The following is a 23,066-nucleotide window of genomic DNA, read 5'->3' as shown; positions in this document are numbered from 1 at the left end:
TCAGGGAGTCTGCTAGTGCCTCTTCCTTTCCGTCTCCCTCTGCCACGCTCTCTCAAATAAGAAATAAATAAAATCTTTAAGAAAAAAATTAATCTTCTCCACTAGGTTTCTGGGTCATCACTTTTCACTGGCTCTCCTCCTGCCGTCAGGGCATTCCTTCTCAGTCTTCCTCGAAGATGCTGCTTGGAATGCCTCTGGGTTCACTCCGCAGACCTATTCTCTTCTCATCCACTCTTCAAACTTTAAATACTACCTGTATTGTAACAACTTACAAATTTGTGTCACTACCCAAACCCCTCCTGGGAATGCCACACTCAAATACTTAACTCCCTCCTGGGCATCTCCACTTGAAAGTCAAATTGGCATCTCATATTGAACAAGCACAAAACCAAATCTCTAATCTACCTCCTCAAAATCTTGTTGCCGTTTTCCCCGTTTCAAAAATTAGCAACTCGAATCTCTCTGATTGCCCAGGCTAGAAATTTTGGGATTCCCCTAGACTCCTCTTACTCTTTCATGCCTTACCTGCTCTCCATCAGTCCTGCTGACTCTCCCTCAAGATAGGTCCACAATCTGACTATGTACACTACTACCCTCCTGGTCTAAGCCAGCATCATCTCCTGCCTACATCATTACAGTAGCCTCCTAACTGTCCTCCCTGCTTCCATTGCTCCCCCTTCTTTCAGGGGAGCATGTTGATCATGTCATCCTCTACTCACAACCCGCCAGTCACTTCCTGTCTCACTTGGTTAATGCCACGGTCCTTATAATAGCTGAATGAAGCACTGAATGATCTGGCATCTTGTTATCTCACTGACCTTCTTTTCTATCATTGTATCCCCTGCTCTATCCATCCATGGTGACTTTTTTTTCCTTGACCAGGCACACTAATGCCTCAGGGCCTTTGCACTTACTGATCCTGCTCCAGAATACTGCCTGGAATGTTTTTCCTTTTTGAAATTCATGTGACTCACTTGCTCACTTTTTCACGTTCCTTGATCAAATGTCTCCTTCTCAGACCTTCCTGACTACTCTTAATAAAATAGCAACCCCTCTCTTACTCCTATCCCCAAGTCTCCTTCCCTTTGTTCTGTTTTCCTCGATAGGACTTAATAACATCCAACATTGTCTCTCCAATAAAATGTAAACAGTTTGTTTTGTTAAGTGCTATAGCTTCAACAGTTTGAATGTGCCTGATCAGTATTTGTCAAATAGCTTCCTTTTTCTTGTGTGGTTTGGTATGCGGTCTGTCATAAACTATCAGCCTTAGCTTTAGAAGGTGGCAGTCTTCAGATTTAAACTATAGGTTTAGGTTTTTTTTTTTCTTGAACCGATTCATTTTTTTTTTAATCGTCGTTAAAAAAAAATACACAAAAGAAGATGGCCATTTTAAAAAAGATTTTATTTATTTATTAGAGAGAGTGAGTGAGCACGAGTGGAGGGAGTGGAGGGAAGCAGAGGGAGAAGCAGGCTCCCCATTAAGCAAGGAACCCAATGGGGGTCTTGATCCCAGGACTCTGAGATCATGACCTGAGCTAAAGGCCCATGCTTACCCAACTGAGCCACCCAGGTGCCCTCATTTTAGCCATTTTTATGTGTTAAATATATTCACATTGTTGTGGAACAAGTTTGCGGTGTAGATTTTTAAACCCCCTGTGATCTTGCCTGTTCCATAGCCATAGCTCCATTTCCTCATTTACTTTTAGTCCCATCTCTGGTTATCCGCGAGTGTGGCTCTCATTCCTATGCCTTAAGTCCATACACATTTAGGATAGATATTTCAAATTTGTTTTTTTTTTTTTTTAATTTTTTTTTAAAAGATTTTTATTTATTTATTTGACAGAGAGAGATCACAAGTAGACAGAGTGAGAGAGAGAGAGAGGAGGAAGCAGGCTCCCCGCTGAGCAGAGAGCCCGATGCGGGACTTGATCCCAGGACTTTGGGATCATGACCTGAGCCGAAGGCAGAGGCTTAACCCACTGAGCCACCCAGGCGCCCCTCAAATTTGTTTTTAGTAAAGTCCTGGCTTGTCTGTTTTTTCCCATTTATTACCAATCATCATTTAATGACTTTAGAAAAAATCAGATTACCTTTTTCTGTGACAAGTTTTGTGACTCTCTAAAAAAACCAAACAAACAAACACAAAAATTTATTGCTTTTCAGTCAGTAGTGAAAATCAAATATCGTATTTTACATAGGATATTTTATTTCATATTCATGAAATAAATATTATTATTCTCATATTATAGATGTGGTAACTGTAGAAACAAGGCTATGTCTGTCTAATTAAGACGACCATGCTCTTTCTAAATACCATGTTGCATTTATTTAGATGAAGATTCTTCTTTATCCTTTATTTTTTTTCAGGATCTATATATAAGTGACTTTTCTATACAGACGTTTTCTTACCTTCTTATTAGCTGATTTCTCTGGCAACACAACATAACGTTTAAGAGTCCAGGCTTCGGAGGAAGCCCCGGAGTTGAATCTCAGTTCACCAACAGTGGATGTTATTTGGGCAACAAGAATTTTCTTGGTGGCCTTGAAGTTACTAATGTACCTAAAATACGGAGACTTTGGAGAAAAGTATCAGTAGCCTAAAAGAAAATCTGTTTTTTTTTTTTTTTTCTTTCCTTCCTTTGCAGGTTCGTGATGACGTGTACCACAGTATACTAACAAATAACCTCCCTAATCTCCTGGAATATGGCAACATCAATGCTCTGACAAATTTATGGTATACTGGACAAATCACTAACTTTGAGTATTTGACTCACTTAAACAAACACGCCGGCCGATCCTTCAATGATCTCATGCAGTATCCAGTGTTCCCGTTCATACTCGCTGACTATGTCAGTGAGACCCTTGACCTCAATGATCCTTCAGTATACAGGTAACTGAAAACGGTGTCACTTGTTGGCTTTGTCCATATGCTGTCTTTATTTCGTTAAAGACCTATCAGGATTTTCAACCGTGCACCAATCTAGAAGGAATATACAGTGAACCCCTTCTGTCCATAACCTCAACTCGACAGTTATGAATATTTCTGCCAAGCTTGTGTCTGTCATCTCTTTTTTTCTTTTTAAGACAAATCACAGACATTTTGTTATGTTATTCCTGTGTTCTTCAGCACACATCTCTTAAGAAAATATCGAACATTTTCTTATGTTACAGTGACACTATCATATCTAAGAAAATTAACAATAATTTCATGGTATTATCTAATACTCAGCCCATTTTCCAGTGTCCTCCAATTATATGAAAGATGTCTTTTTATAGTTGACTGGCTTATATCAGGCCCAGTATCACCTTTGGTCGCTCTGTCTCTGAAGACACATCTAGAACAAGCCCTTGTTTGTTGGTGTGCATTTTCCTCTTCTTTTTTTCCTAACGTTGACTTGTTGAAGAACAGGTCAGTTATTTTGTAGGCTATCCCCCATTCCCATGTTAGTATTTACCTTCTTCCTTCAGCCTCTGTATTTCCTAGAGACTGGAAACTAGTTCTGCAGTCTCGCTTAGACCGAGGGTCAGCCTTTTTGGGCAGGTGTCCTTTGTAGGGGGTGTGAGCTTCATATTGACCAACATATTGACCAACTCAGGAGACACGTGGCGTCCACTCTAATGATGCTCACATTGATCCATGGTATCAGGCTTACCCTGAATTTGTTTCTGTCATTGATGACTATCTCTTAAGTCGGTTATTTATTTCACTAGGGGTCACAAAATGGTGGTTTCCTATTCTCTCATTTCTTCTAAAATTTTTTAGAAGAAAACATACAAGATGAGCCTGGGGTATTTGTTGTATCAGAAAGCAAGGAAACTGGGGTGCCTGGGTGGCTCAGTGGGTTAAAGCCTCTGATTCAGCTCAGGTCATGGTCCCAAGGTCCTGGGATCAAGTCCTGCATCGGGCTCTCTGCTCAGCAGGAAGCCTGCTTCCTCCTCTCTTTCTCTCTGCCTGCCTCTCGGCCTACCTGAGATCTCTATCTGTCAAGTAAATAAAATCTTTACAAAAAAAGAAAAAAAAAAGAAAAAAAAGCAAGGAAACAGTCTTGTCGGAAGGACGTGGAGGCCATATTTACATACCTGTGTTCGTTGCAACATTGCTCACAACAGCCAGCTGGGGGAGGCAGCCCATGTCTATCTGTGGATGGATGGATGGGGAATTTGTGGTACATACATGCAATGGAACATCATTCCTCCTTAAAAAGGAGGGAAGTCCTGTCATACACTATAACATGGATGAACCTTGGGAACATTGTGCTAAATGAACTACTCTAGCCGCAAAACAGACAGCTACTGTGACATTCCACTTATGTGAGTTATCTGGGGTCATTAGACTCAGAGGCAGAGAGGGGAATGGTGGTTGCTAGGGGACGAGGTTGCACAGGGGAGCGGGAAATGGGGAGTTGTTTAGTGGGGGTAGAGTTTTGCAAGATGAAAAAGTTTTAGACGTTTCATGCAACAATGTAAATATGGTCAACACTATTGAACTGTTTATTTGAGGAGTGTTATGATTATTAATTTTGTATTGTGTATTTTTTTTAACACAACCAAAAAGAAAAATAACAAAGGACTCAAGAGCCAACTTGAAGTTGCTAACACCGCCAAAGATAGGACAGTCGGAGCATTAGGAAAAATAATGACTACAATTGATTAAAACACATTAAAAAAAACTCTTAGGTTAATAATGATGCTTTTTAAAGGCCCCAGAAACAAACTTACTAGCCACCACTGGATATAACTAGGGCACCAGTTTCATACCTTTGACATTTGCCAATTAAAGCAAAAGAATTAAGCATTTATCCTGCCTTTCTTGAATGAATTGCCTTTTAGAGTAACCACATAGCCCTAGTTGATGAGGAAATATTCTGGTTATTTAATTTTTTTTTAAGTTCTCTTAGGTTATTTAAAGAAAAATTGACTCCAAATATTCTACTTGGTATATTAGAATATATATATTTTAGAATATTTTAACTACTGAGAAGTAGTCCTAGCTTAAGACAGTTTTCAAGAAATCAGATGCAGCTTAGTATGTTTGTCAATTTAAAAAACAGCAAGTGGCGTGTTATTTCCAGACATTTTTATCCGCTGCTGATGGACATTTAGACATTTTTGCACTACTGGCATAAATAGATCCAGTCTTTCTGGAAGGCATTTGACAATATATCGCCAAAGAACTCTTCAAATGTGTATACTCTGCTTTAGCAATTTAACTTCTTGGACTTTTTTTTTTAGGAATACTTAAGAATATATACTTTACCAGAAAGGTTCCCACTGGAAGTAAGTTTCATGAGGGCAAGAACTCTGTCTGGTTCATTGCTGATAATGGTGCCTGGCATTGCGTGCAAAAATTTGGCCATATGGATGGATAGTCCTTACATCATTTTTTTTTAAGTGGCTAAAATTTAGAAACAACCTCAATGCCCAGCACCAGGTTTGAGTAAACTGTTTTACACCACAGCCATTAAAAATGGAATTTAAGAAATATTTAGTGTAGGTAGGGAAGGCTGTTATTTTTATTTTTAAACATGAACATACATATGCAGATAACCAGAAAAACAACTGGAAAGGTATATACCAAAATGTTTTACCTGTGAATAATGGCATTTTAGCTGACTTGGGGGTTATTCTGTCTGCTCATCAGTAATTTCTGATTTTTTAACCACAACAGTATTATTTGTGTTCAAAAAAACCTATTTACACTGTTTAGAAAAAAAACGCATACCTGGATCTTAAACATGATTTCTCCTATTTTGAGATGTGAATTTGTATCTATTCTGTAAAACTGTTTTTACTTTTTAATGAATTTTTTAAGATTATAGAAAGGTCTCAAAAACCAAATTAGTGCTTACTATCACCAATTTCAGTATCCCTAGGATACAGGCATATGACTATCTGCCTCAGCAGACCTGGTTTGATCCACTGAGCTTTGGGCAAGTCTTGATGTTGATCTAGTTACAGGTTGATCTAGTTACAGCCAGAGGTTGGAACTCCAGATGGCTGCCCCCCGACGCTAGCCCGGGTGGCCCCTCAGCCCGGGAGGCTTCGGCCTCAGCGGATCTTTTCCTCTTGCTCTTCCAAGTGCTTACACAGGGAGGCTGCTTGCCTCTGTGGCTGGGAAAAGTGAGGATTCATCCCAGTGTTCTCTAGCGCCCGACAGCGTGAACACCAGCACAGACACAGCTCTACTGTGCAGACGAGGATGTCACTCCCTGTCTGTGAGTCAGATAATAAAACATGGATTTCACTACACACACGCCTAGTCTCCACTTGGTCATTTTTAAATTTGTGTCATTTTGGGGTGCCTGGCTGACTCAGTCCGTAGAGTGTGTGACTCTTACTCTCAGGGTCATGAGTTCAAGCCCCACGTTGGACCTGGGGTCCACTTAAAATTTAAAAAAAAATTTGTTTTTAAGTGTCATTTCATTAATTTTCAGTACGTAACCTGATAATTCTATAACATCTCTTCATGGTCCTGCTTCCCATCCAAACTGTCCTTCCGTCTTTACCGCCGGATGGGTGTAGGTCTGGAAAGTGGGGACAGGCATGTCAGGGCTCAGCAGGAATCAGGTGCCCTGGACAGCATCGGTTCTGATTCTGGAGGAAATGGAGGAAGCAAAGAGAGCAGGGGCCCCAGCAGCCCTTTTTGTCTAGGTTACTCGTAAGCCAGGAACTCCTGAGTGGGTATGGATCTGTTTAGGAAAATCCCACCATCTACCAGTTGATTCAGTCATAATCTTGAATGATGGCTGTTACGTTGCAAAGCAACATGTGTAACCACTAAACTAAGGGCCAAGCGTTTGCTGATCACAGGCTTACTTACGGATGCAGGCATGTAGGCAGCTTAAGCTTGACAGTATCGAAAGACTTCATCTTTTTCCGTCCTCTCTTCGTTTGTAGAAATCTCTCTAAGCCCATAGCCGTGCAGTATAAAGAAAAAGAAGATCGTTACGTGGACACCTACAAGGTGGGCTTCGTTTTTCCTCATATTTTGATACATGAGAACTCAAGTTTTGTTCTACAGACTTGTGTTTTACCTAATTTAAAATTTATAATATTGACTTTTCTGTTTTTTACCTTCTTGTGCTTGAGTGACAAACAACTGGAAATCATTATATGATTTTAGGTATTGTTGTCTATCTCAGTTCTCTGAAAACACTGCCCAGAAAAAGAAATACGCTTGTTGTGGCATAAATTAGAAGCTAATAGTCCATTGTTACATCCATATATAAATAAGTACATTCCTTTAAAAAAGATCACAGATTTTCAGGATCCTGCTATTTGTATCCCCTCGTGTTATTTATAGAACAATATCAGTCTGTAATGTACCGTAATTCCTTATTATTCATATTCAGCAAATTATGCATTAGTTTATTAGCAGAAATTTACCAGATTTTGAAGTTTAAAAGTATAATTTATCTATTTTTGAGAAATTAACATTAATGGAATTCTGTTGGAAATTTTTTTAAAAACTCATTAGCCACATGCTGCATTCTTCACAGCAGTATCAAGGTAAGAGCAGCTGAAGCAGTCTTCTTACATTCACATTGTTTTGTAGCACAGTTCCAGAAAGATCTCCCCAAGTGTCTTATAACGGTCACTTCTTGATTCTTCTGCAGTTGAAAGTGGAATCAAGGAGAAGTGACTCCAGAAATTCACTATTCCCTGACTTTGTTATCAGAGCCAGACAGAAGCTATGGGAGATGAGTGACAGATATTAAATATTTGGTTGAGCTTCCTACGTCATGATGGGAAGATAGGAGTCGTGAGAAATCACTGTATTCGTTCTTATCTCAGTGAAACTACATTGCAAAACAGTCATAAAATGTTACCTTAATACCTAAGAACCTTAGTAACGTGGTACAGTTTTTCCACTGCTATTGCCTTTCCATGCTAGAGAGTTTCTCTAAAGAACATAGCATTGTATCTTGAGACTCACTTTTAAAATGCAGATGTTTAGTGACAGTAGCAGCTCTCCTTTATCGAGCGCTTGATCAACTTACACGTGACAGGCTACGTTGGGAGCCAGAGTGCTGGGAGACAGGGTGCAGAGCAGGTGAGTTTCCTGTGACAGAATGAGAGAGTAAAGGTGCAGACCGTGACATGCTTTTCGAGGAGCCAGGCCTCAGCGGGGCACTGAGGAGGAGACACTTTAGGTGGCTGAGGTCCAAACACAGGTGGCAGGGCAAGCCATAGAAAATGGTGTCAAAGGGATGGGACAGGGGCACCTGGGTGGCTCAGATGGTTATGATCCAGGTCTTGATTTCGGCTCAGGTCATGATGCTCAGGATCATGAGATCGAGCCCTGTGTTGGGTTCTGTGCTAAGTGTGGAGCCTGCTTGGGATTTTCTCTTTCTCTCTGCACCCCACCCCACACCCCCACTTGTGCTCTTTCTCTCTCAAAATAAAAAAAAATAAAATAATGATTTTTTTAAAGGGGGGATTAGTAGAGAAGATGGAAAGAAAACTGGTGATACCTGGAGCACTCTCTCACAAACACTGTCTGATTGCCTATTCCCTTCAGTACTTGGAGGAGGAGTACCGCAAAGGGGCCCGAGAGGATGACCCCATGCCCCCCGTGCAGCCCTACCACTACGGCTCCCACTATTCCAACAGCGGCACCGTGCTTCACTTCCTGGTCAGGATGCCTCCATTCACAAAAATGTTTTTAGCCTATCAAGGTAAGAATTATTTTATAACTACCTAAAATATCTTACTGGGTCATTAGGGGGAAAAAAAAAACTTGACATACTTCCTGAGACTGTATTGAGACTAACCAAACCACAGGAAAAATGATTCTACTTATTCCTTCAATAAAATTCTTTCCAAAAATTTGTAGTGAACCAGATTATCTTGCTAATATGTTGAGTTTTTGCTGCAGATTAGACATGTATGTTTATAAAAATGCAATTCACTTTTTAAAAATTAGGATGTAATTCACATCCTGTGTAATTCACAAACTTTATCCTTATCAAATGTATGCAATTTACTTTTTAAAGATGTTCAATTTAATAGTTAATTTCTAGAGGGAATATGTTACTGTCATTTATTGTAAGTAGTTAATAGGAGAGCCACACTTCCACCGTCACCGTAGGAACTGTCTAGTTAACTTCTGCCTCTGGGGCACCTGGGTGTCTCATTCAGTTGAGTGTCCAGCTCTTGATTTCAGCTCGAGTCATGATCTCAGCGTCATGAGATCAAGCCCCCAACGTGGAGCCGTCTTAAGATTCTCTCTCTCCCTCTCGCTCCGCCTCTCCTCCCTGCTCAGCCTCTCTGTGTCTCTCAAAAAAAAGAGAAGAATGATAATATCTTCTACCTCAGTGTTTTAAGTGGCAGCTGGCAGGCTGGAAGATTACTTGGAGGTGAATTTACTGACTTGTGTGCAAATGGGGACATTCTCTCCTACCAATTTCTAATGAGGACTGTGGTATGAGCTCTGTAGTTTTTCTTCATGGCACTCAGAATCCTTTGTGGGGTCATTATCCATTCATTTACTCAACCTTGTTGAACTTCTTTATATACTTTTACTCACATACCATCTCTTGGAGGAATGAATTTTGCTTTGTCTCTGCTTGGTCTATAGAAGGGGCTTTCTTCTGTTTGTCCTTGTGTAAATACACAGAACGAATGTTCCACATGACAGCTGTTCAAATATTTGAAGACTCTTGCCCTGTCCCCTTTTTCCCTTTCAGTCTTGTTTATCCCCAAGCTAATTATCCTTAGTTAATTTGACATCAGGTTGAGAGACTCCTATATGCAGGGTCGTATCCCAGCTGCTGCAAGGAATCCAAAACATAAATAAGACCGTTCTGTACTTACTGAAGAGTTTTAAAAACCAGCGCGTAAGCCATCCTTGTTTGTTCTGGTTTCCAAACCTGTCACTGTTCTGATCATTCTTCTAGACATGTTCTGGTTTGCAAATGCCCTTATTAAAAAGTGGCACTCAGAATAAAAAAGAGTACCTCACATGTGGTTTGGGACTGCTGCAGTGTGTAACAGGACTCTTACTGCCCTCCACTTTTTTCATGTAGCCCAAGAATCTATTAATATAAAACTCCCAATCAACTAAAATTTCTTAATTTTTAAATATATATTGCTATTATGCTAGTTTTCTTCATGCTGTATTTATGCATGACTTAAAAAAAAAAAAAAAAACAACCAGAGGCTACTGCAGTCCCTGTCAGCTTCATCTGATTAGCTAGAAGTGATCTACGTTGGCTTTTAAATTTATGTCTAGACTCGGGGCCTGGTCCTGGGCTTCTCATCTTGGCCCTGTCGTCCTTCTGAGGCGCATCCTCTTTGTTGTGAAGACTGTCCTGTGCGCTCCAGGCTGTTCTTGCAGCAGGCCTGGCTTCTACCCAGTTGATGCTGGTGGCATTCCCCCACCGGTTCCACTGTGAGAACCAAAAATATCTCTAGGCATTGCTAAATGTCGCTTGGGGACAGAAATGCTAGCTTCAGAACCCCTCGTTTAGTACATGCACATTCTAGATTGTAGGAATTTGTAGAATAGGTGTTCTTTTTAAGTTAAGAAACAATGCAGAACGTGACAGTTTGAACAGACCCTCAGTGTGCTGCTTTCATGCCACAGTTCCTTAGTCTCTAGTCTAGATGCTATGAATCTGCCGTAGCCTTACAGAATTGCTTTTTCTAGATGCCGTTTAGATTGGACTTTTCCTCTGAGCTACCTGACTCCGCAAAACAGATGAGAAAGTAATGAAAATAATAGAAAATGTTGCTGGACAGGGAAGCGCAGACCTGGGAAGAAATTTAGCCTATCTTTTTAAAATTGTGCCTTGCTTGGTGCTGAGATTAGTCTGTGACAGTCTCTAAATGAAAAGATAAGTACAAAATTTCAGCAACTTCAAAGGAGTTTTTGATAGTACAATATATACAGCTGGTGTTCTCAGGAGCTGGCCTCTGGATACCATTTCATGTTCTGCTAACTGTTGACAGGAGAGAGACCGGTCAAAACTCAGTTCTTAATTATTAGTCTACAGCAGAAAAACTTAACAGAGGAGTGACTGTGTTTAGTTTTTTCATTTATAGGAAATTGTACTTCATTCTTTAGTTCAGTTACATCTAAAAAGCAGTGCTCCCCCCGCCAAAAAAAGAAAAAGTAGTCTTAATTTTTAAAGGTGAAGGAATAATTTTGCTTTCTGATGAGGAAAAAACTGTTTTACCCACTTGAACTTCAATTTTCCTTCTTTATTATTCATTCAATAAATAAGTCATTATCAGGTACCTAGGATGTGCTCATTGTGGGTTATACCCAAGGTCCCTGCTGTTATGGGACTTCAATTCTGCTTAGGTAGACAGATAGTAGTTAATTAAACAAAAAAGTGATATAAATTCACCCATTTCTATGTACCAGGAAAACATAATACAGATTAACAATACTATAATATGGTCTCAAATAATGTATAGAAATACTTATTTTCAAGAACATGAAAAACCTCTTTAAAACTGAAAAACAAAACGAACGTCATTTTAATCTTTTCAAAGTAGCAGAAATAAACTATAACAAGCTTTAAACAGAATAAGGTCTTTGTGTCTTAATTGCATTGTTTGTCTTTCTTTATAGATCAAAGTTTTGACATTCCAGACAGAACTTTTCATTCTACAAATACAACTTGGCGCCTTTCATCTTTTGAATCCATGACTGATGTCAAAGAACTGATCCCAGAGTTTTTTTATCTTCCAGAGTTCTTAGTCAACCGTGAAGGTATAGCAATACATCATTTCTAATTTATAATTCTGTACTTATTTTATACTTTTCTAAAAATAAGAATAGCTTTTTTAAGTCCTATAATTTGAGTCCCCCAATAAGAGAAATACCTTTATTTATCAAGTGTATCATTTTATTTCCAAACGAGCATGAAGATTGTAACTATTTTATAGGACCAAATATGTGTGGAAAATTGGTAACTTTTACCTATTAAAGGTATCTGTAAAATGTACTTTAGTTTTATTACAGAAATGCTTTTTTTCCTGATTGCAAAGGTTACCATATGCTCAATAAAAAAATAAGTCATGAATTTATTGAAGCACCATGTAAGTTAACCAAAATCTCAATGACTTTATGCAGAGTGACCAACTTAGAAATAAAACACCCTAGCCAGAATCTTCTAATACCAAAAAGGGATAGTAGAGGATAAAATCCAGTTTCTGTGATGCCAATGACCAACAATCTGGGCCAACCTTACCTATTTTTTTTTTAAAGATTTTATTTATTTTTTAATTTTTTTTTTTAAGATTTTATTTATTTATTTGACAGAGAGAAATCACAAGTAGGCAGAGAGGCAGGCAGAGAGAGAGGAGGAAGCAGGCTCCCTGCTGAGCAGAAAGCCCGATGTGGGGCTCGAACCCAGGACCTGGGATCATGACCTGAGCCGAAGGCAGCGGCTTAACCCACTGAGCCACCCAGGCACCCCAAAGATTTTATTTATTTATTTGATAGACAGGGATCACAAGTAGGCACAGAGGCAGGAAGAGAGAGAGAGGAGGAAGCAGGGTCCCTGCTGAGCTGGGAGCCCGATGTGGGGCCAGATCCCAGGACCTTGGGATCATGACCTGAGCCGAAGGCAGAGGCTTTAACCCACTGAGCCACCCAGGCACCCCCAACCTTACCTATTTTTTAGTAGAAGATCAGGTATCCCTTTGAGAGATGTTTGTGGGTCATTTTTCTACCTTACTTAATTTTATTTCTTATGTGACCTTTAGGAATATATGCAATTGATAACTATATCTTTAGAGAAGTTAGTGTTGGGAAAATTCCTTTAGAATTTTATTCTATGCTAACTGGCCTCTCTGGAGCTGTTTGGAGAACCGTTAATAAATCCATGTGGCTCATTACCCGGAGCATGGTTCATAGTGTTGCCCAGATGAGAACCGCCTTAATGGGCTGTCGGCACCCACACTTTGGAGTACCTACCTGGTGGCTTTCGGCTTGGGACTCATTTCAGTCTATGCTTGTTTTCTCTGTCCATGGTTTCTTCTATGTATGTTTCCGTTATCTCTGGCTGCATAACAAATACCTCCAACACTTAGTGCCTCAAAGCAACAAGAAATTGATTATCATTACAGGTTTCGCAGGTCAGAAATTCAGGAGCAGCTCCGCCCCGAGCCTTCAGTGGTTTGGGCTCAGGGTGTGCATTCAGATTAGCTGGAGCTGGACCAGTCGGGATCAGAGCAGCTGGGGGCTGGCAGGCATCTCTCTCATGTAGTGTCCGTGATTTTCCGTGTGGTCTCTCTCCATGTGGACCAGTTTGGGTTTCCTCGTGGCATGGAGGCCTTGGACATTCTACTCGGCAACTGGGGCTTCCAAAGGCGAGTGTCCCAAGAGAGAAATGGGTAGAAGCTGCACGGCCTCTACGAACCTCGCCTTGGAGGTCACAGAGTGGCACACTTGCTGCGTTCTGGTCACAAGAGCCTTGCCCACATTCAAAAGGAAGGAGCATAAACTGTGCTACTTGATGGGGGAGTAGTGAGATTCCGGAAAAGCATGCAGCACAGCAAGGGTTGTTACAGCTATTTTTGGAAAACACTGTTTGCTATCATGTACATCGTGTCATTTGCTATCAGCATTCCATTAAGCCTTTGATTAGTCCCCTAGTCATCTGCTATGTGTGAAGAGTGCCCACCCGTGATGTGCCCACAGAGCATTTGACAGTTGAGAATGATTTGAGTTTATGCAGACCCCCTGCTGCTCAGCCCCTCCCCAGCTCAGCTTAGAAGTCTCACTCACTGTTGTTACATCAGTAGATCCCTGCTGCTTGCAGAGAGCTCTGGGGGTTCTGGGCCAGTCCGTCTTAAATCACTCTGCAGCTGCCTGTAGGATGAGCTGAGCTTCTGGAGATGACCCCCACCCTCACTCCATGTTCATTTACATAAGCCCTTGCTTTATATTTCACATGATATCATTTCAGAATACTTCCAGAATTAGCAAATATCCTTTAACTGTTTTCACAAGATCTAGAAGGAGGCAGACAGCAACTTAATTTTGTATGGAGTGTAATCTGCTTTTAAGAAAGCCTTTTTAATTTTTATTCTGTTATGCTGTTCACATTTTCTACCCATAAAAGGTAGCACAAAAACATCTCTGTAACATTTCTTTTAGGACAGTTTTGTTTTTTTTTAAACAAACACTTCTGAGATTTTTGTTTACACTAGCAGACAAATGAAACAATTAGAGAACAGCTTATTTAGATCACAAAAGAACCCTCTCATTCAATGTGTTGGGATAAGTTTGTTGTCCATTGGAGTGCTTAGTGGAAATGATGTTAGGACAGACCTCTTGACTTACCATAAAGTTAATAGTTCATTTAGGATGTGTATACTTTGCATTAATTGGATTTATTTAAGCTACAGAATGCTAATATTTACTAAATATAGCCTTAAATTTATTGTGATGTTAACACCTTAGTTTGATTTTGTAATCGAGTTTATAATTGAATAGAATAGATATTTAAGTACTTACTACATTTGAAGTTCTGATAATATTGAAATTAAATAGCAGTGATTTTCTGCTGTTTTTTCAATATGATATAAAGTGGTAGAATGATAAAGTTGAAAGATCTCAAATTTAATGAGGATAGCATTAACCCATGTACTTCTGTCAGTAGGTAGGTAAGTAGATGAACAATGATGTCACTCTCCTCTTTGCCTCTGCTTTCCCTGGTTATAGCACATAATATCTGTTTTGGGGAACTCTTAAGACCTGCTCATTGGGCCAAATGAGGTGTGCTTTGGGGAGATAAGCATTAATATTAATCTTCTCTTTTAGGTTTTGATTTTGGTGTGCGTCAGAACGGTGAACGGGTTAATCACGTCAACCTCCCTCCTTGGGCACGTAACGATCCTCGTCTTTTTATCCTCATTCATCGACAGGCTCTAGAGTCTGACTACGTGTCCCAGAACATCTGTCAGTGGATTGACTTGGTATTCGGGTATAAGCAAAAAGGGAAGGCTTCTGTTCAAGCCATCAACGTTTTTCATCCTGCTGTAAGTGACTCTTTTAAAAAATATGCATTTATATAAGGCAAAACTGGAATAAAAGGTTAGCTGTGGGGCTATTTCTTTAAAATACCCAAGTTATCAAAGAGAATTAGCAACAGCTTAAATTGCTGTCCAAGACTTTCCAGGCTTTGTATTTCACCTCTTTGAAAATAACTAAGATGCTGTTCACTGGGGGTTCCTCAAGAATATCCCCAGGCTGAATGAGGACTTGAAGACTCGGCAAATAGTCGTACTTACAGAAGGTTTATGACAGTGATGGGTCCAATGCAAAATCATCAAAAGGAAAAGATGTATAGGACAAAGCTGGAGGACCCTAGGCACAAGTTTCCAAGAGTCTTCTCCCAGTAAATCACAAAGAACACTTATTTCCTCCAGCAACATGTATGATGTGGTCAAGCCAGGCAGCTCATTAGGGACTCAGAGCCCAGGGTTTTTACTAAGGGTGGTTGTGGAAACACTCTCTCTCTTACATGTACTGAAATCCCAGGCCTCCAGAAGGAGAAAAGGCCTTCAGTATAAGCCACACTGTTTGTACAAACAGTTTAGACACAGTAAGCCACTCTTACCCAGTTAGGAAATGGTGGGAACTCTCCTGAAATCCACATTGCCATATACCAGCCAAGGGCCAACCATGCAAGCAGGGCCTTCCAAGGAAAGCAGTTCGGGCCCACCACCTTAACTCTTTTTGGCACAATGTAAATTCTTAGAATTGTTACACTTTCACATGTACTTCTTGATGTTGTTAGATAGGCTATCTTTAAAAAAAAAAAAAAAAGAAAGAAAGAAAAAAAGAAAGAAAGAAAGAAATCTGGGGCACCTGGGTGGCTCAGTCCTTAAGCATCTGCCTTTGGCTCAGGTCATGATCCCAGGAGCCTGCTTCTCCCTCTCCCACTTCCCCTGCTTGTGTTCCCTCTCTCGCTGTTGTCTCTCTCTGTCAAATGAATAAATAAAATCTTAAAAAAAAAAAAAAAAGAATGAACTCTATTGAGGAAACGCTTCATCTGGTAGGTTCTCGTGTTGTGAAGGTGAGTAAGATTCAGTTGGGGACAGCGGGGCGAGAAGGGAAAGTTGGGGTGGTTGTGCCTACTAGATATGGTAGTGGGATCCAGATGAGGCCTCCAGAAGGAAATTCCTCAAGGAATGAGGGGCAAAAAGGCAAATTATAAAAAGCTATAGCCTGGTGTTGCCTAGTGGCTACTCCAAGACTGTGAGTCCAGCTCAGGAGCTATTACTTCCCTGCATACGATGTTCAGCCTCTCGGCTCCTCCAGCTTTGTAATTAGGAGGTAGGGCAGGGTGGATCTTGGACTTCCCCTCTAGCTATAGTTCTCTGAGTAGGTTCATCAAGCGTTTGTGACAAATGCTGCAAAAATGCACACATGAACCCAGAGAATGTACTCTGTACCTAATTTATGCCAGAGACCCATTCCTGAATAGCAGTTTTAAAATAAAAATCTCTTTAGTCCATTTTGCTTAGTAATTATTTTAAATACCTCTAAAATAGCAGAAAATTCAATTCCTTAAGAGACTTAAGGTCTAGGAGACAGAGTAAGACAAATTTACTGATGACTCTGATAAAAGAAGTGTTATGGCAAAGTGCTTTGGAAAAGGGGAATAATACAGTTTCATGGGTGAATCATAATTCTCTGCATAAGAGTAGTATAAAGTAAAGCAAGGCTTCAGGTATAATTTTTGGCCTTCCTTCATATTTGATCTAAAATGTAACTTTAAAACCAACTAGGAATTTTGACATTAACCTCATTATACTCTGCGCCTATGATCCTAGCATATCTTTTCAATTATTCTTATGTAAAATTCACATTAAAAGTTATCTGGATGCTGAAATATACCACATAATTGTCATTTTACCATTTTTGTCACTGTTTCTTTGGGACTTTAGAACTTAAAAAAGCATAGAGTTTATGCCATTGTTCTAGGAATTTGATAACAATTCATGGAGGGAAGGAAAGTGCAGTGACTACCTACACAGTCTCTGAATTCAGAATTGAGTTCAAGCCCTCACCCTGTGACCCTGCCACTAGCTGTGTGACCTCGGGCAAATAGCTTAACCTCTCTGTACCTAAATGTACCTATCTGTAAAAGTGAACAATAATACTAACCTCCTAAATAAGGAAGGAAATCCATACAGGATAATGTGCGCCATAGAACCACATATAAGAAACTTTAATCTTTTTAAGGAACGTAGAAATGCCTTTTGATCATAATTCATCATTCATATATAAGGTTCACATAGAAACTGATACCATAGAATGTAGAGAAACACTATTTTCAAATATACTTTTTAAAGCTCTGGCTGGAGGATTATTCCAATCTTCATTTGAATTTTTTAGTGTACCAAGTCAAGCAGCCGTTGAGAATGACCATGCTTACATAAGCATTTCTAACAAGTATTTGATCCCTTGTGGTGGCAATCGAGGGGGTGGGGGTGGCAAGGAGAGTAGTGTTGGAGATTACTTAACTTCCAAGGAATCTTTGAGATTTTATTTTGGCATTTACAGAAAGGTTATGTCTAGTTATGTAATGAAATTGGCTATGCCTGATGAAATGCTAAAAGCTGCATTGTACAAGTGGATACTCCCAGGACATGACAGATCTATACCCAGCTCCTGACTCTCTCTGAGGAAGTCAGAAAGGAGACACACATTGCTCTCCATCTCACCCCAGGGGATGATAACATGAGGAGGGAGAGTGTAATAGCGCTCTTTACCTTAAAGAGCTTGCAATTTTCACCACACTTTTTCAGAGTCACCCCCTGTTTTTGTTAGAACCTAAATAGTACTCTCTTGAACTACCTACCAACATCGTATCTTAACTTCATTTTTGCCTTTTTCCTGTAATCACTTTAAGCAGATGACTTTTTCCATAACTTAGCGTTTTACACGGTCTTTTTTTTTTTTTATTCTAACACTGAGGAAGGCAAAAAAGGACCATGTCAAGTCCTGAATCTTTACTCCTCTTCCAGTCTGATTATCGCCCTGACCACCCTCCCACACACACCTTTCTCTTCAGCTTCATGTCCTAAGAAGGTGGTTCACAAAGGACAGCACTCTCCCTACAGCGTCTTGGTCAAAATGGAATTCTTTGACTTTGTTTCTTATCCAGTCTTCCATCTCCTGCCAGGGAGGTGAAGCTGTCTTGTCCTCCGGCCTCCTCCGCTGGCAGCGTCACCAAGATGGGGTGAGGGAGGCTGAAGGGATTTGCAGCACATCCCAGCCTTTTCCCCTCCAACCTTCTAGTCCGTTTTAGCGGCTCATGTGAAAACCTCCAAAGCAAACAGAGACAGGAAATCAAGATTCAGATAATCCTCTCTGAGGATGCATAAGGCTGACCTGCGTTGGTCTTGAGCTTACAGAATGGAAATCAGAAAAACTGCTTGGGTCTCAGTGATACTAGTGTTCAAACCCCTAACTCTTCTGCCCAGGAAAAAGAGAGAAAGAGACCTCAAAAATCTAGGCTCCTTACTAATGTCTATAGAGGTGCCTCAATAGTTGATATTCATGGACATCTCCAACATGGTGTGTGTGAGTGAAGGGAATGAGAAATTCTTTCTCTACCCTTCAAGATCTCCCAGCTGGCCTAAGAGTTAAATTCACATAAGACAGATTAATAGAAAACAACAACAACAACAACAAAAACTGGAGTTCAGTTATGTGCAGAGGGTCAATAATGAAATCAAGACCTCAAGAAATGACCAAGGCAGACAGTTTTTACACTTTTTAGACAGAGAGACGATGAATCTGTGAGGAATTGATAGTACAAAGAAAACTTAACTTTAGACAGAGCTTCAGTTAGTAAGGATCTCTAAACAGAATTGGGGCTGGGACAGCAAATTAATGAAAAGTTGCAAGTGTTGTTTATACAGTCTTTTCCACTCTAAATTTCCCATCTCTGGTCATAAGGATAGCTCTTTACCTCCTGCTATGGGGAGGATACCGAAACTTTCACATGGAAAATTTATTTCCTGCTTTCAGGGGAACGGAGGAGGGTCTGGGTCTCCATATACAAGCTGTCTCCTAAGTAACTTATTTAAAACAATTGATATGCTTGGGGTGCCTGAGTGGCTCAGTTGGTTAAGCATCTGACTCTTTATTTTGGATCAGGTCATGGTCCCAGGGTCGTGAGATGGAGCCCTATGTCAGGCTCTACATGGAGCCTGCTTAGGATTCTCATTGTCCCTCTATCTGCTTAACCCTGCATGTGCGCTCGCTCTCTCTCTCTCTCTCTCTCTCTCTCTCTCTCTCTCGTGCACGCACTCTCTAATAAATAATCTTTAAAATAAAATAAAATCAATAGGCCAAAGTGGTCCATCTTTGGGCAGCCTGCCCTTGGCCCTGACATGAGTTAGCACAGAAAATCATCCTCTGAAATCAGCTGTTGTGTCTTGAGAGAAGAGTAATCCAAATCTTTCTTTGAGCACATTAATGTCCAAGAACAAAAGAGTATTTGGCTATCACATAATTAAAGGCCAGATACAAATGGCTTTGAACTTCTAGTCCTCATTTGTACAAATTGAGAAAATCAGGGCGGGGCAGGGTCATCTACTTTCCTTCTGCTTCTGTGTTGCCATAAGCTGAAATTGCCTTGTTCAATTTTGTTGACCACCTGAAATGATTTTGACAAACCCCTTCACTCTGGTTTTCTGACCAATATCGGACAGGCAACTACAGGAAAAAATACACCCACTTGCTAATCTGCTTGTTATTTTGGATCAACTCAAGTGAAAATCTTGCTTTTTTTTTCATCTGTCTTCATTGAAAGAAAACACCAAAGAAAAAACCTCATTTTTTTATTGAGGTATAATTGACATATGAAACATTATTTAGTTTCTGTTGCTAACTGATCAAAACATTTAAAAACTATTTCCAGGGACGCCTGGGTGGCTCAGTTGGTTAAGCAGCTGCCTTCGGCTCAGGTCATGATCCCAGCGTCCTGGGATCGAGTCCCGCATCGGGCTCCTTGCTCAGCAGGAGCCTGCTTCTCCCTCTGCCTCTGCCTGCCATTCTGTCTGCCTGTGCTCGCTCTCTCTCCCTCTCTCTCTGACAAAAAAAAAAAAAATAAAAATAAAAATAAAAACTATTTCCATTTGAAATAGAGGGGAGTAAATTACTATCTAGAGAATAAGACAAGTTGTTGTTTCCCCTTTGGTGTCATTGCCAACCTTGATTTTGACAAACCTCTTGTTCTCTTCTACTCTCTCACCCTGCAGACATATTTTGGAATGGATGTCTCCGCAGTTGAAGATCCCGTTCAGAGGCGAGCGCTGGAAACCATGATAAAAACCTACGGCCAGACCCCTCGCCAGTTGTTCCAGTCGGCGCACGCCAGCAGGCCTGGATCCAAGCTCAACCTTGAAGGAGAGCTTCCTGCCGCTGTGGGGTTACTAGTGCAGTTTGCTTTCAGGGAAACCCGAGAACAGGTGAAAGAAATCACCTATCCGGTATGTCATTTGAATTTCTTTCTTTTCCCCCATTTTATTTTATTTCTTTTTAGTGTTCCAGAATTCATTGTTTATGCACCACGCCCTGTGCTCCATGCAATCCGTGCCCTCCGTAATACCCACCACCAGACTCACCCTACCCCTACCCAACCTCTCCTCCAGAACCCTCAGTGTGTTTCTCAGAGTCCACAGTCTCTCATGGTTTTGAATTTCAATAGAATTCAGCAGAAGTTGACTCAACCCCGCAGTTGTCAGGCCCCCTCCAAGGCTCTAGTGGACAGAAGGGTCCCGGCCAGCAGGGTACACTGCAGCCAGCGAATGCAGATGCGCTGTGAGCGGCAGTGTCCTGTGTGTGGTAAAGGCTGTCCCTGTCCCTGAGAGGAGGGCTCTGGGGAGCTCAAGTCAGATGGCCAGCCTCCGGGGGGGCTAGTAGCAGGGAAAGCCTGTCGGAGCAGTGGCCTAACAGGAACCTGCCCACCGGAGGAGAGAAGGCGTCCGGGACTGGAGAGTGGTCCGAGTGTGGGTATGGCTGTACACACGTGCATGGCAGGCCTTTGGCCACCTTCCACCAAAAGTACTCACCAGAAGTGTGGGTGTTGTGGCCTACAGTGAAGGGAGAACCTTACGTATGTCTTTGGACGCCCCCCCCCCCCATAGTAACAGTGAAAAGTATTGCCTCTTAAACTGGAAAGTAGGCTTAGTTTTTACTTTAAATACAAAAACAAAGCAGGCAAACCATTAAAGTAAAATGAATTCTAACCCTCAGCTAAATTCTTCATCATAAAAGCAGCAAAGGATGAATTGTAAAATGTAAAGTTTTGTGGAAGAGGAATAGCAGAAAATGGAAAGGCATGGGAGAGAGGTTGGGAAGAACCTTCGTGGAGAAATAAAGCAACACATTCCCGACTGCAGGAAACTGTGACCCATTTTAAGAGAAAATGGCTTTCACAGACCTTATCTTGACAGTTGTTTCTTAAAATAATGTTACTTAAATACGGTAAATGTAGAACACAGAAGACATGTAAATCCTTTATGTTCAGAGCTCACATGTGTCAAATTTGCATGTTAAACACAAACCAGAGCGATAGAACCAGTAAAATTCAAATTTCAAACACCAGTATGATGTGATAGATAGATAGATCGATCTCAGTATAATGTTATTTTGCCCAAACCAGATCACCAATGTTGTGTTTCGTAGTTGACTTTATTCTATTCTTTTTTCGTGCCAAAATAATTTAATAGCACATCCCTAAAAAGTAATAAGTGCCATTTAATCTACACTACACTTAGCGCTAACTAACTTCACAGCTGGTACGTGTAAAGATCAAAGCCGTGTGTCCGCTCACAGTGGGACCCTGGTACTGACTGGCCTCATTTCCACCTCAGAACCTTTGTGTCGACTGTTTCCTCCACCTAGGATGGCCTGTCCCCAGATGAGCCCCATTTTGCTGTCTCATTTCCTTCAGGTATCTGCTCAGATATCCTCTCCTCTGTTCCCTGACCCCGAATCTAAGATAGCAGGTCCTGTGCTCTCAGTCCTCTCCCTCCCTCTTGCTAGAGCTTTCAGCCCCCGCTGAGCCTGTGTCTGTTTATCTCTGGTCTGCCCCTCCTCCCAGCTGGAAGGCAACTGGGTGAGGACCAGGGTTTTGTCTGTATTTTCATCACTGTGTCTAGCAACAAGGAGCATATACTTCTATATGCTAAGTATGGGGGAAGTCAAAAATTATATATAAAATAACGTTTGCTTACGAAGGGCTTATAATCAGGCTGCTTACTCTTTGTTTAGAATTCAAATTAGAAGTCACTCTAAATTTACTACATTTTTTTAAAAAAATCATACTTTTTATTTTCCTCTGTTTTAGAGTCCTTTGTCCTGGATAAAAGGCTTGAAGTGGGGGGAGTATGTAGGCTCTCCAAGTGCTCCCGTACCTGTGGTCTGCTTCAGCCAGCCCCATGGAGAAAGATTTGGTTCCCTCCAGGCTCTGCCCACCAGAGCCATCTGTGGTTTGTCCCAAAATTTCTGTCTTCTGATGACGTACAGCAAAGAACAAGGTAAAAGAAAACATAATGAGAATCACTCTAGGTATATTTCTCATGGGATTTGATGTTTTCAGCTCCTCCGGGCCACTATTTTATTTGCAAGTGTTGAGTCCATGGTGAAAAATCGTTCAAATTTGTGGCTATTTAGTGCAAAGTAGGAATTAAACACACCACATGGGGAAAAGGGGGAAGATTAAATGTAGCGCCGTTTGGAATGAGAGAGGAAGAGTCAGAGACAAGAATAAATGGTTAGACTCACAAGATTAAAAGAGTATCAGTCTTAGAGAAATGTACCTTTTGAGACTCTTGAATCGCAGAATAGGCAGAGTTATTTAGCAAAGCTCGTACCTCAGAAGGTATAGTCAGGAGATTAAAACAAACAGAACAAAACAAAACAAGGAAGTCATGCTATCCTTGAAAACAGGTTTTAAAAATAGGTATGCCTGGAAAGCAATCCTTTTCTCACCCTCAGTACACTGACTCGCTAACAGCAACACATGGGAAAGTGCTGTACTTACTTTATGGTAAATGTAATTAACCATTTCGTTCAATGG

At 40.8% G+C, this 23,066-nt stretch overlaps 1 protein-coding gene across 6 annotated transcripts in view; it reads left to right on the top strand.

Annotated features, from left to right (window-relative positions):
• LYST (lysosomal trafficking regulator) overlaps positions 1 to 23,066 on the top strand; it is a 188,617-nt gene that overhangs the window by 142,874 nt on the left and 22,677 nt on the right. For all 6 annotated transcript variants that reach the window (XM_047703371.1, XM_047703368.1, XM_047703372.1 and 3 more), the window contains 7 exons: positions 2,646 to 2,890; positions 6,898 to 6,964; positions 8,522 to 8,678; positions 11,582 to 11,722; positions 14,783 to 15,000; positions 20,242 to 20,472; positions 22,335 to 22,524. In XM_047703371.1, the coding sequence (XP_047559327.1) occupies positions 2,646 to 2,890; positions 6,898 to 6,964; positions 8,522 to 8,678; positions 11,582 to 11,722; positions 14,783 to 15,000; positions 20,242 to 20,472; positions 22,335 to 22,524 (1,249 nt within the window). The remainder of the gene's footprint in view (positions 1 to 2,645; positions 2,891 to 6,897; positions 6,965 to 8,521; positions 8,679 to 11,581; positions 11,723 to 14,782; positions 15,001 to 20,241; positions 20,473 to 22,334; positions 22,525 to 23,066) is intronic.

Source organism: Lutra lutra, chromosome 14 (genome assembly GCF_902655055.1).
Source record: "Lutra lutra chromosome 14, mLutLut1.2, whole genome shotgun sequence".
Lineage (NCBI taxonomy): Eukaryota > Metazoa > Chordata > Mammalia > Carnivora > Mustelidae > Lutra > Lutra lutra.
The sequence above is the reverse complement of the archived record's forward strand: the minus strand, read 5'-3'. Positions and strand labels throughout refer to the sequence as shown.